This window comes from Priapulus caudatus, unplaced genomic scaffold (genome assembly GCF_000485595.1).
Source record: "Priapulus caudatus unplaced genomic scaffold, Priapulus_caudatus-5.0.1 Scaffold125, whole genome shotgun sequence".
NCBI lineage: Eukaryota > Metazoa > Priapulida > Priapulimorpha > Priapulimorphida > Priapulidae > Priapulus > Priapulus caudatus.
Window position 1 is genome coordinate 412572 of NW_014577186.1, and position 13825 is coordinate 426396.

The window sequence follows — 13825 nt, forward strand, 5'->3', positions numbered from 1 at the left end:
GATCGAATGGGTTGATTCTCTTTTCTGATATAAAATCAAATAATGTGAACATTTAAAACAGTAAATGCCTAATACAATCGAATTAACAGGCATGGTATCAAATGATGCAATTATACTTTTGGCAGGGAATTATTGTCGATTTATTGCATATAACATATGATTAAATTATCAAATATTATATGCGATAAATCAAATGTTATATGCAATAAATCGAATGTTATATGTGATAAATCGAATGTTATATGCAATAAATCGAATGTTATATGTGATAAATCGAATGTTATAAGTGATAAAATTAACCAGAAAACAAAAATCGAATTATGAAACAAAAAACATGCCATAAACGAGTACATAAACTATAGGTAAAGCTGACTTGTAATAGAAGGTGGGAAGATAGCTAGCAGTTTTCGTTCAGGTCCAAATGTCAGTTCAGAGAACATCACAATACGAAAAGAATACCAATTCATACTGATATTTTCCTAAATGTGAAAGCTTCTGGCTATCTTACTATTCTACTTGTTCTTCTTTCAGCACAGCAAGAGATTATACTGGGCAAAAATAACAAACAGTGTCCACACGTTTGTTTTTCATAAATGTAGCCATTACATTGTCATTCATGCAAATCTACCGGTCATGTATACTGCTATCACTATCATCATCATCATCATCATCATCATCATAATCATTATCATCATCAGCAGCAGCAGCATCGTCACCACTACCCTCGTCATCATCATCAACATCATCCTCATGATTATTGTTGTCGTTAGTAGCACGCTCTGAATCCGGACTCTCCGGCACAATGGTGACAGCAGCATCGGTATTCATCCCCTGTAGACGATCATCAGCCTCTTCTTCATTGTGACAGTCGGCGCCGGTTGTCAATTGACCATCACTCTTGTCATCGCCCTCGTCTTCAGCGTTCGTCTGGGAAGACTTGCTGACGACCGAAGAGAATTTTTCGAGCAACCGCAGGCATTGTCTGCCACTCACCACCTACACAGCAAAACCACATTGTCAGAACCTGCTTTGGTGACCAGGACCCGGTTCCACAGACGTGAATTAACTTTAACTCAGAGTTAAGAGTTAATCCACGTCTGTGGAACCGGGTCCTGGTGTCCACATTGGAAAGTTATTACCTGGCACTCTATATCATGCACTGAGTCGACAGTTAGAAGCACAACGTGAGATGAAGTGGGACCGCAGCACACCCACTAAAAATGCCAAGCACCCAATAATATGCCATATATTCAAGGGCAAACATGTAGAAAGAAATTATGCAATCCCCACTAAATGATGACAAATGGTGAACGAGTGGTGAGTAGCTCTGTAGAGGTGGAGAGCTGACTTACATTGAGCATATCTTCGGCTAACACTTTCAGGTCGTTTGCCACGCTGCTTGCATTGCTATTCAGGTCAAGGTAGCCGAGGGCCTTACATAGCGTCAGCGTACCAAACGATTCGGGGTCACTGAGTATCTGGTTGCATATCTTCACTGCCAGCGTGTCATGAATGGAGTCCTATGGGGAACAAAATTAAAATTGGTGGATTCATGTTTGTTATGACATGTGTCCTTGCATATCTACATTATTAAAACTTATAGGAAACTTGTATTATTAGGACGTAGGACTTTTCGATGCAATTTCTTCTCCGATTGATTTTGCACGAGATTGACAATTGCGACTATAAACCCACAAACGTTCAGTACTAAAGCAGGGGATGACACCACTGCATAATAGCATTACTAAAGTAGGGAGCTAATACATAGACACACACGCACTCAAGCACGCACGCATGTACACATGCACGCACACACACACACACATACCAATCTACCTCCCCACAGGACGCCCATGTCACAACATTTCAGGTTACGCATCGGATAACTACACTGCTAAGCAGTTTCACATGAACGTACCGCAGCAGCGTCTACGCCTCGTTTCGCCGCTTCGCTGAGGTAGTATGAACATGTGAGATCCACCATTAGCTTTGCAACGTTGGTGTCATTCACCTCGGCAAGGGGACTCGAGAGCGGAGCGTCAAACAGGGTCTGTAGTGTGGGCAGGAATGCCTCCGCTACGCACTCTTGATTAGCTCTGCTCACATAAAGAATAGCAGATTGCTTAGTCGATCATGGCTGGCTGAATTAAATAGTTGACTCACATGCACCCTTTGCAAAGAAATACTCGCGGTCTCAAACCTAGAGGGTGTAGAGATATGTGCCACATCAGTCACTTTATTACTCTGTACAGCCTGGCTACACACAGATTACCAGTGTTGCAAACACGATGTCACTTACCTTAGTCTTAGATCTCAACTATACAGCCTATATTAGAATCTATCAAAATTAGCTAATCCAGCTTAAGAGCTATCAAGACTGGGAGATGGGCTGCTATTTCCAACACTGCATTACTTACCTGCTGGCAAATGCAAAGACAGGCAAAAAAGCACCAAGGCACTGCCTCAGTAACGTGTCATCCTCTGTCACTGGGTTGTACCAGAGCAGCAGCAGGTGTGACAGCAGCTTGGGTGACGTCACCCTGCCCGTCAACATCAACTTCGCCATGCCCTCCGCAGTGAGCGTTCTTATCTCCAGGTTCTGAAGCCAAAGCAAGAAACGTTTTAGTAAGAAAACATTAGACTGATTTCCAGTTCAAAGTAACACTTTTTTAAAGATACATTTTGTATAAAAATTTGCATCAGTTAGAACTTAACCATGTACTTAAATTTGAAATTAAAAAAAATATAGGTGGCATAATCTTTATGGGTCTATTGCATTATAGTAAATAACATAATTTCATGCAAATTCTCCTGAAATATTCAGGATTTCAAGCAAATTGAACAAGCTATATTTAAGACATATTTGAGTAATTGATCTAAGAGAGTTATTAGCTACTATACAGGTGGATGACTAAAATTCATCTAAAGCTCTTGTAGTTGAGATAGGATTCCATCCCAAGAAAATAATGTAGATGTATGACATAAAGCATACCTCACTGTTGAGAAGCTCAGAGAGAATGCATATGATGCTGGTGGCAGTATCCACAGGAACTCCATCTGAACCAAGCTGCGATTCACTCGCCGCATCTGGCGAAACCGCTCGCTCACTAGTATCGTCGAACCCGAGATCGACACGCTGTGCGCCCTCTACAGAATCACGCTTATCGCCATCGGTCTTTCCAGTCGCACAGAAGGACTCAAGGCCATACGTCAGGATGAGATCAAATACGGCATGCAGTGCTGCCACCTGCAACGCTTCCTGATCGAGCTGCAATATCTACAAGAGATTTACATTTTATTGAAAGTACGTCCTGGAAACCGCCATAACATGGTTAGAAAATATTTAAAAAGTTGTAAGCAGAGAAAATAAAAACCCAATTCATTAGAGCTATTTTATAAAGTATACCTACAAAATTATATCTAATCAACTTGGTGACGTTTAATCAGCTCCTACTACCTCTCCAGTGTTGGACAGCAACGAGGTGAGTCTAAGGAATTCAGTGTGAATAATTTACAGTTTTATGGCGATAATGTGGAATTGAGTGTATGCGCAATACTTCACATCACACCAGGTTTCATTGATTTACATTTTTCTACGTATGACCTAAGACAAGCCTGAACTTACATAGAACCCAACTTCACATGTTGCTAAATAACATGTTAAAACTAACCTGTATGAAGAGTAACAGGTGAGTTCTTGCCAGTTCCTTGCTTATTAAACAGCACAGCCCAAGGCACTCCACAGCCAACTGCCTTAGTGCTGGGTCCTCACTCTGTACAGCTGGTAAAATCTGTAACAAAATGTCATTTACCAGGTCTGGTTTCAGCACGTAACCCTATGCTTTGAGCACAAGTAAACTACGGACTAAACATTAATTATACTTATCATAATTAATCCATTCATTACAACTTGATGAGACAACCACACGCTCATCAACACACAGACTCGGGTGCATAACCGGGCAACTATCAATGCATATTGGCCATAAAACTCACTAACAGCTAGATGTACTATTTAGCTATGTTTCAAACTAGTAACATATCAATGTCAATTGAAAAATATGCCGTTTAGCTATGAAAACTAACCAAGGTCTGCAAGAGTGAGTGCATGGCAGGAGTCAGTGTGCTGATGGTAACCTTTTGTAAGAGTTCCTTTGCCATGGTAAGTGCTTTCATTAGTGTAGCTTCATCATCCTGAAAAGGCAATGAAAATAGGTACTAAACTCAGCAGCCAAGTGTCAGCTGATCATACGCGGAGATATAAAGCCAAAGGCCACTCGTCAAAGTGGACTTGTTTTCCATGATTCAGATTGCCAGCGAAAATAATGCCAAAGTAAAAAACCACTTACAACACCTTTAATATAACTAGGTAAACCCGTGTATATAACAACACGGCATGCTACCAAATTATTTTCACTATATATACTGACCTATCCCTTAAATTATTGCAAACAAGAAATGTTTGGACAGATAATAAGGTATAATAGTAAGAATAATATACAATAGAAGTGATCTAGTATGAGGTGATGATTAATGTGGCTTCCACACCACCGGCAAGCATGTGATACCTTTTCCATTTGTGTCTCTTGAGAATCAATTGATGGTTGGTCAAGGAGATCTTCCTTTTGCTGCTCAAGTTCTGAGATATCTTCTTTTAGCTGAGCAGCTCGTACGAAGTCTTGCTCTTTAATGCTGTCCTCCAGCTCGTCTCTACGTTCCATCAACATGACACGCAACTTGGCAACCTTGATAATGGGGGAAAGACCAACGAATTCAATGCGTATTCAACTTTGTCAAACACACGAATATGACCTATTTAAATACACATACTGCTCATCAGTTTTACATGCAACAGAGTTCTCCTAATATCTAAAAATACATAATTGTTGATATTACACAGCCACTGATGACAACGTGATTTGTACGCGGACACACTCTCAGTGCCCTCTACCTCTCCTGAGCCAGAACATTGTACTCAACCTCTGTCTTCTCTACGTCCTATGTCGTACTATGTCTTGCTCTTCCTCCCACCTACCCTCAGGTCCTGCACTCATGCTATGACACACGCATAGCATAGCTGACATTCCTACTTTCAAGTCTACCTGCTCTCACTACTATCCAGACACCACAAGCGCAACATAGCCTACACTCCTACATTCAGATCATGCTCTCACTACTATCTGGACGCACTCACAACGAAGTTTCCACACCCACCTTCCCGTCCCGTTCTCACTACTATCCAGACACAAGCACTGTATAGCCTACATACCCACCTTCAGATCGTGATCTCACTAGTAACCACTCACAACGTAGTCATCATCCACACTCACCTTCAGGTCGCGCTCTCGCTGCTCGTTCTCGGACATGCGGCAGGCGGGTGCGGAAGCGATCGGCTGCCGCACGTCGGCGATCAGCTCGACGACGTACTGCACGCGCGCCGCGTCATCGCCGCGCAGCACGCACAGCTGACTCATCAGACCCTTGACGAGCGTGGCGTCGGTCGCCGGCGACACCAGCAGCTCGTCGACAAGAGCGCACAGCACCTTCCTGCGCGAGACGTCGCCGCAGAATTCTCAGGTTTAGAGATTTATTTGCAATTAAAAAAGGAGGGGGGTAGACTACCCTCATCTTTATTTGCGATTAAAAGGCTACCCTCACCTTTATTTGCAATTAAAAATGTGGGGGTAGGCTACCCTCACCTTTATTTGCGATTAAAAAGATGGGGTAGGGCACCCTCACCTTTATTTGCGATTAAAAAGGTGGGGTAGGCTATCCTCGCCTTTCTTTGAATTTCACAACCATCTTTTTTTTCTCTTACAAGAATGGGCTATATGTTTACACTTCCGGATTAAGCATTTATTCGTATTTGAAACAATTCTAATCAAAGTAAGGCCCAGAATTAGAAACTACAATATGTGTAGAAGGTGCACTTACCTGCCGGCTTCGTCACTGCAGTCATACAGAGACAGAATCGTAAGCAGCTGCTGCGATATGTAGGATTGCTGTAGTGTATCTTCCACCGAACGCTCTGCGCGTTCAGCTAGAACGTACCTGAGAATACACGAACAGGTGAATCAGGCCATGTCTCAATCCAATAACAAGGTTATACAGATTTAATGCACAACTGCCATTGCTGCCAATTAAATTTTAAAAGAATGTAGTGAGGTTTCATGCAAACTTGCAAAGATATATATTGTAAAACAATTTATTGTGTTGCCTATGTTGCCTAATGTTTAACATTACCACGCGCGGGAATTTCTACTCACTGCCGCATGTAGTTGCAGAACTGAGTTAGGTCAGGCAGAAGTCGTTCCATCTGCTCCTCTCCGGTCACGCCCAGGGACTTGAGGTGTGAACACACACACTGCCAGTAGGTGGCAACTTCACTATTGAGGTTAGCCTCTTCGATCACCAGGCTAGTAGAAACACAAAGATCAACACAATAAGGGCACAACAGCCATTACTGTACACAAAGCAACATTAAGAGTGTTGTCCTTTAGTGATAAACCCACATGAGCTTCTTCTCTCCTAGTTCTATTTGATTATCCGATGTGCACAACAAAGAGCAAAGAAGGCATTTTCTCTACCAACCTCAACAGACCCTCTAACAAATCCTAAAAATACTGCAAAAACAAAAACATATCGATAGCTCTACAGGTAGATCAGGTAGATCTACCACCATAATTTACGTATGCACAAAATCGTTGATACTGCAAGCGTCGCTCGTGTATCGAGCGTAAATCACCTTTCGTTAAGCAGCGGTAGAAACTTCTCAGCGAGCTCCTTGGCCGGTACGTCACCCAGTAGGTTCTTCATGATGAGCTCGGTTGCCTCGCAGGAATTCTCGACGTCCAGGCAGCGCAGAAGGTCAACGACGCTGTCGTTGCACATGCGCAGCCAGCTCTGTAGGAGCCCTTGTGAGCACGCCTCCTTCACCGCACCTACCCGACGTGCCACAAATGACACTCATCACCCAGTCATCAATAATCTCCAATTCTCCATACTGCTAGTGTATCGTCAATCAGCTGACTACTTCTATTATTTAAAGAGCAGTTTCATCAAGATTTGTATTAATCACACCAGAATGGCTGTCTCTATGCTGCATGACTTGTATAGATACTAACAAGCATTCGTTTCAGAGGCCATCCTGCAGCATTCGACTTAGTTTTATACTGGGTTTGTAGATTAAGTAACTGGATGGCATAAGACATAATACTTTCTTTTTTTCACCAGAGCCATTTTTCTGACTTGTAAAAAATTTACCAGAGCCTTTTTTGGAAGCTCCAGAGCTATTTTTATGTATCCAGAGCCATTATCATAGTTTCTAACTTCCAAAAAATACGTAATATAATGTACTCTTATTTTATTTGTGGGGATGGGGACATCAATGTAAATTGTATGTATTATTAATTCCATGATTGTGTCAAATTTTCTGTTAATACATGTACCTATAATTATATTTACATTACTACATATCACTAATCACACTTGTATAACTCATCATCCAAACATCCTTTGAATCCATTCGCATTCACAATGCTGCCTCCGACACCTCTGACCTCTCCCATCTCCTAAGTTCTATCATAGTACCATACTACCATTCTGTCCACCACTCCCCTTCTCAGTTCTCACTCTTCTCTCTCTACATGTACACATGCTTCACTAGTCACTACTTCTAGATTGCTTAATTGTTTTGTTACTCTGTAATAAACATACAGTATGAACCACGTTATCTTTTCGTTTGGATGCAAATAAATGTTTTTTTATATAAAAATACCACTGTGCAGTTGTTTGTTTCTTTTTTCAGTCTCAAAATAAGAAAGTACACGGTTAATTTGACAGTCTCACAGAGATGTGTGCCTGTGAGTATGTGACATCACATCACATCTGTCAGCATAGTTTATCATTGACTATCATTCATAGTTTCAACAGACAATGTATGAATGCAATTGTAACCACATCATTGCAGATTAATACAAGGCAAGAGCTGGATTCAGCTGGTATTATTGTCAAGTTAAATTTAAATATGAATGAAAGTGTCAACAGTTTCTAGTTCTTCACTCTGTTGTATAACTTTTATTATCAATTGTATTTTATTATGCGTCAGTGGGGTTGATCTAGCCAGCGCCAGCTGCAGCGGATACATAAGCTGGGTTTACACTAACGATTTTGAGTTGCCGAATTGTACGAACTTGGTAGTTTGGCAACTGACAATCGCCAGTGTAAACGCAAAAGTCGCACGTCCAACCGATCGATAGCAGCGAGTTGGACGTTTTTTTGCCAAGTGGCCAATCAGACAACAGCATTCAGGGGTGTGTCCCTCCACCCTAGAGGGAGAGCACGTTTTTGCTTTAGGCACCACGCTGGCGGCATGTAATACATGCAGAAATGCGTATCCGCGTCGCCCCGCGTGCACGCTACGGGTCAAATGTTGAAACGTTTGCCGCCTCGTGGTCGATAACATACGAGCTTTAAATATATATATAGAGAGGTTGGTAGAAAAATGAAAAACGCCAACTTGACTGCATATAATCGTCAGTGTAAACCCAGCTTAAGCCGCTGCTGCATGCACGGTGTATATGTAGCGCTCGCTGTACGTACGTACTTGTGTACATTTAAATTTATCAGGCCACGGGAGCGATTTTCTCTCGGGCGATTGCTCCCGTTATTGTTCTTACCAGAGCGATTTTAGAGCTTACTAGAGCGAAATCGCTCGTCACTCCCGTGTATCTTTTTCACTGATTCTCATAAATGAACTTCTGTACATATATGCTGTGTTTTCACTGTTGACGTTTGTACTAATAAAGACTTACTTGATCTATCACAGAGTCCTCTTTTTAAGAGTTTAACTCTCTTCGCAATAGGTAGTCCTCTAATATGAACCTTTTCTGCCAACACCTGGATAAGCAAGGATATAATACTGTACATACAATTTACTGTTTACAACTACAGTCACGTTACATACATTTACAGTATACATTCCTAATTTAAGTCCCTAAGCAATTCACATTCATGACAGGACATAAACTATAAATATTGCATAATAAGATATATCTATCCAAAAATGTATTTTATGCTCATAATGTATTTGGTTTTGTTTTGCAAGACACTTCTCACAACCAACTTATATAAGGTAACATAACTAACTGTTTCCATGAATTGTCTGCTATTATACCCTTAACAATGGAAATGCTAGTAAAATTGTTTTATGTGCCATTCTGAGCATATTCTTACCTAATCACAACTACCAAGCAGACTCGCTTTTGTTAGCAGTAAAACTGCCACCACGATAATACCCATGAATGTTTAACTGTTCTCACGGTACCTTATATGCATGCTTCCTTACGACAGTGCTCACGTCCTGAGTTCTGCCAATGATAACAGGCGCTGTCTTCTTCGATGTAGCTATAGCAGAGAGAACAGTTCTGCGCACCTGTGCGTTCGGGTCTCTCTCAAGCAGAAATATATACGCTGCAGTAAAACATAATGTAATTGAATTGGAGCAAAACAACGATTCCTGTAAAGTAAGTGTGTGACGTGAATCAATTCAATGGTGAGGCTTGCTATCAACTTGTGCATAACTTATATAAAACTTTCCTCAGCCAATCAAATTATCAGAGAGCCAGTATTATAATATATATTGATCAACATTTTATAATAACTCATTGCATGTCAATAAAAAAAGAAATATATCATTACACACAAACTTGACATTTTAAACCTTGTTTGTAGTCATTGACTGAACGATGCTATAATGCTAAAGAATATGATAATTGATAATAATATAAATGAAAAAACATCTTTTCGACCACTCAAAATTCTTTGATGAGAATTTAACGACGATTTCAATGCAACCGCCGCCGTACTAAAAATTAAACGAGACAAAAATCTTACCTGCGATTATAGGACAACCGGTGTCACTGGGGTCCTGCAGTCTGATGAGTGCGGTCACAGCTTGCACCCTTACAACCGGATACTTGTCCTTGACACGCTCCAACATTGCTCGATAGATGCCCTCAAATAGCTCGTCATCAATCTGTGCATCGCCAAGGTTGTTCAGCAGCTTGTTGATGATCTGGCATGAACGCATACGCACGGCCCGATCACGCGCACCATGAGACTGCAAGAAACACTTGACCGGTCACAAAACGCTAGAAAGACTAGTGACTATTTGCATATCATTGAAACAGATACAGCGGCTACATTTGAGATTATTTTTGATAGCTCACTAATCATATTTCTAAAATATTTATTTTAAATATTGCTAAAATATATATATATATATGAATATTTCTAAAATGCTTTATATATGTCTATTGATCAATTGTCACAGTTAATTATTTCGCAGCTAAAATATATTATTGTACGATATCTAATGTAGGGACAGTGATTTCCCGCGATCGTGGAAAACGGACGGAAAACACGGAAACGGCCATTGGAAACAGAAATGTTTTCAAACGGAAAAACGCGGAAAACGTAATTTGAACATATTACATGGAAATTTCAATAAAATCACAAAAAAACGTTGACAATAGCATTGGTAATGATATGGTTTACATTCAGACAAGTTTCAGAGCGAAATGACTTACAATTACGACTTTTGGTAGCCCTGTGTTTCGGTGCCAACCCAACTGTCAGTCAGTGGCCTAACCTTATTTTTTCATGCAAATATTATGTAAACGGAATTTTGCATTTTTGGTGTGTACAATGAATCTCTATGGAAAACGGAATTTCCATTTTTTCTTTACTTTGAAACGGAATTCATGATTTTCCCAAACGGAAAAGGCAATTTTTTTAAACAGAAAATCACTGTCCCTACTAATGTTAACTTATTATATTAGACTATTGCTTTCCCTTTCTTGACAAGCAGTACTGTTGTAAACCTTGAGAAGGAAATTGAAAAACTTTAGAATGAATGGATGCATTTCATCTCCACTTGACTCTTCACTTTTGTCTTCACTTATGTCCTTCTTGCTTGGATGAAACGATGCAATAAACTCTGTTACAAAGTCGATACTCCTCTCCACAGCTGGTTCCTGTTCGTAGACTATCATCAAATACTTCAAGTGATGAATAAAATCCTTATAAAAGTTATCATCTCCCATCTAAAAAAGGAAAAAAAAAGAAAATTAAATGACAACATATATCCTTCTCAGTTAAACTAATAAAGCTTCCATGATATCATAATAATAGAAATTCATTAAAAATCATTACAAAAACATTATTAGTCACATACTTTTGATAATAATTAAATTTCAGCTCAGTGGTTCTGAAAATTATAAGTGAATAATGAGCTATTATCAAATTTCACTTTGCATACAAAAACTTGGAAATTTCATGATATTTTGGCCCAAGATAAACGGCTGACTGGCCTGACATATTTGCATCACGTATTTCCACATAAACGTAGCCATAAAAAGGTGCATGTGAATTAGTGTTTATTATTACACAAATAAAATATAGTACAGTATAGTAGTGTGTACAGTTTTTAGTTGGTGTTTATAAAATAAATTTGATGGTTCGGATTTTGGCTCAAACATCAACATTAAATACAAAGAAGAAGGCTTCAAGTTTCAGGTTAGTTTCAAACACCATTTATTGCAAGCCAATGTAACTCACCTTATCGTGGCATGCCAACAGCTCTTTCTGGAGCTGCGCTTTATTCTGCGTTGAATGCTGACATTTTGAAAACACTTCTTTGACAGTGGCACCTGGATCCATCTTTCCTTATTAATTCTCTGAGGAGACATAAACACATAATAACAATTAAATCAACTGATTAAATTTGAGTTTGACATGCATACACATAATGAAACATTGCAACATTACTCTTAATTCTTTGGTGAAAAAGGCCGATTTTTACAGTGTTTGAGGTATGTTTTAAAATTAATGTGGCTAATGCATGTCTCCAGCCCATGAGTTAAATAATAGGAGAAACTTAAGTTGGGATCTAGGACCTCGTGTTGTGCATGGAAGGAGGTCAATTTCAAACTTATTTGTAACTTAATGCTTATGTAATATGTACCATCAAGGATCAAATGTACCCCAGATTGTGGAAGTAAGGAAATTCTGGAAGAGGATAATACAGGAAGTTGCTTGCATAATATATAGGCAGTGGCTGGAGGTACGGCAGCCGTGTCTCCAATTTAAGGCTGCAGGTACGCAGTCCATTTGCCGGCATGCATCGGCCTCACGTTGAACGCAATCTCCTATGCTTACGTATAGAATATATGGTAATACCAGACTTACAGTATTGCTGATTAGGGTCTATTCCCCAGTATGCGGAACGTACCCTGGTACCTAAAGTACTACTAATTCTAAATATAGCCAGGAACGTACGCCTGCGCTACTCCACTAACGAGTCTAGGGAGTCGCCTACGCTACTCCCTAACGCCAACCCCCAACTCTAACCCTAACCTTAACAGTAAACATAACCTGAACCGTGATGCAAACTATTACAGTATTTACTGTACAGCCACCACATCACATCAAGGTGTTTGTATGGCTATCAAGGGTAGGCGAGCTTGCGCTTATATAAAACCCTGATTGTAAAAAATAAAAATCTATCCAATAGCCAGGCCTAATTCGATGTAAAAATGTGAGCAAGTCTTTTTGCCGGGCAATAACATGTTGGGGAGCTTTCGAGCTGTCAATACTCTCTGAGAGACAATGTTCTTCTCCCGTACATTCGACGCACGAACTGCGCTCCTTTGTACATTTCATGCTGTGACCGTCTGTGTGAAAGGCATTGAGCAGTGAAAAAATGTACCTATAAATTCAATCATTCTCAAATCCTGTCATAATCTGTAGTCTCGATAAGATCAGCTCTCTCTCTACGCTGTCTCTTAGAGTAGTCAGATTAGCCTTTGTAGTACTATGCTGGTATGACAAGCAGCCCCAATTCTCCACTAAGTATTAGTCGCATCGTCTCTAGAACTTTATTCAAGGAGCTGCTATGTCCTTTATAAATAAGGTCCTCCAAGCTTTGTATAGCATATTCCAGTGTGCGACGACCAAGGACATGTATAAGGGAACGATGGTGAGGCGCCGCCTGTCGTAAAGACACCTTCTGACTTACTGCCTAGCACTTGTTTGCCTTTTTGCTGCTTCTTGCCACATGGGTCTAGATGGTTTTAGTGAGGCAATTCACTATACCCTAAGTCCTCTGCTCAGTCACGTTGCTAATGTGCACATCGTTCATATGATATGTGACTCGGTTTCAATGACGCCGATGTGTATGGCATTTGCACTTGTCCAAGTGAACACGGCATCTTGCCAGGTCCTCTGACGGGCACTTAAACAACTTGTTAAGACTCGCCTTGTCTTGTGGACTTGATCCATGCGCACTGACGCTTCCAAATAGCTGGTGAATCATCCGGAAAACTTGGAGAAGACACTACTGGATCACTGTTCTGTCAAATGTCGTCAATGTAGCCATAAAAAAGGACGGGCGAAGCAGAAGACCCTTGAGAGCACACCAACTTGATCACTGGTCTCCGCAGTCGCGATCTTGACCATTCACCAACTACATCTCTGCCTATCGTGTCCTTAGCCACTCCTCAATCCAACTGAACTACGTCCTGTCTATTCCAAACGCCTTAGTTTCTGCAAGAAACGATACCCTCTCTGTGGTACATTATCGAAGGCCTTTTGAAAGTCCAAAATATATGAATCACAGGACCAACTCCATAACCCTAAATAAACACCTGAACTATTATAATTGGATATAATATATAATATTTATATATTTGATGTACATCAAATTGAGTTAATGACCCTAGTAGTAGACCATGTATCTCTTATCCTTGAATTTGAACGTCGTTAG

At 40.4% G+C, this 13825-nt stretch overlaps 1 protein-coding gene across 2 annotated transcripts in view; it reads right to left on the reverse strand.

The window, feature by feature from the left end:
• Nucleotides 1–268: 268 nt before the first annotated feature.
• Nucleotides 269–13825, reverse strand: part of LOC106805731 (condensin complex subunit 3-like) — a 14916-nt gene continuing 1359 nt past the window's right edge. For both annotated transcript variants that reach the window (XM_014807440.1, XM_014807441.1), the window contains exons 2-18: nucleotides 11620–11738; nucleotides 10884–11105; nucleotides 9895–10120; nucleotides 9326–9471; nucleotides 8814–8898; nucleotides 6746–6941; nucleotides 6267–6416; nucleotides 5935–6051; nucleotides 5331–5547; nucleotides 4569–4745; nucleotides 4087–4194; nucleotides 3672–3791; nucleotides 2993–3277; nucleotides 2418–2599; nucleotides 1919–2096; nucleotides 1353–1520; nucleotides 269–996 (exon numbers count right to left, since the gene is read on the reverse strand). In XM_014807440.1, the coding sequence (XP_014662926.1) occupies nucleotides 625–996; nucleotides 1353–1520; nucleotides 1919–2096; nucleotides 2418–2599; nucleotides 2993–3277; nucleotides 3672–3791; nucleotides 4087–4194; nucleotides 4569–4745; nucleotides 5331–5547; nucleotides 5935–6051; nucleotides 6267–6416; nucleotides 6746–6941; nucleotides 8814–8898; nucleotides 9326–9471; nucleotides 9895–10120; nucleotides 10884–11105; nucleotides 11620–11721 (3051 nt within the window). In that variant the 5' untranslated portion in view covers nucleotides 11722–11738 and the 3' untranslated portion in view covers nucleotides 269–624. The remainder of the gene's footprint in view (nucleotides 997–1352; nucleotides 1521–1918; nucleotides 2097–2417; nucleotides 2600–2992; nucleotides 3278–3671; nucleotides 3792–4086; nucleotides 4195–4568; nucleotides 4746–5330; nucleotides 5548–5934; nucleotides 6052–6266; nucleotides 6417–6745; nucleotides 6942–8813; nucleotides 8899–9325; nucleotides 9472–9894; nucleotides 10121–10883; nucleotides 11106–11619; nucleotides 11739–13825) is intronic.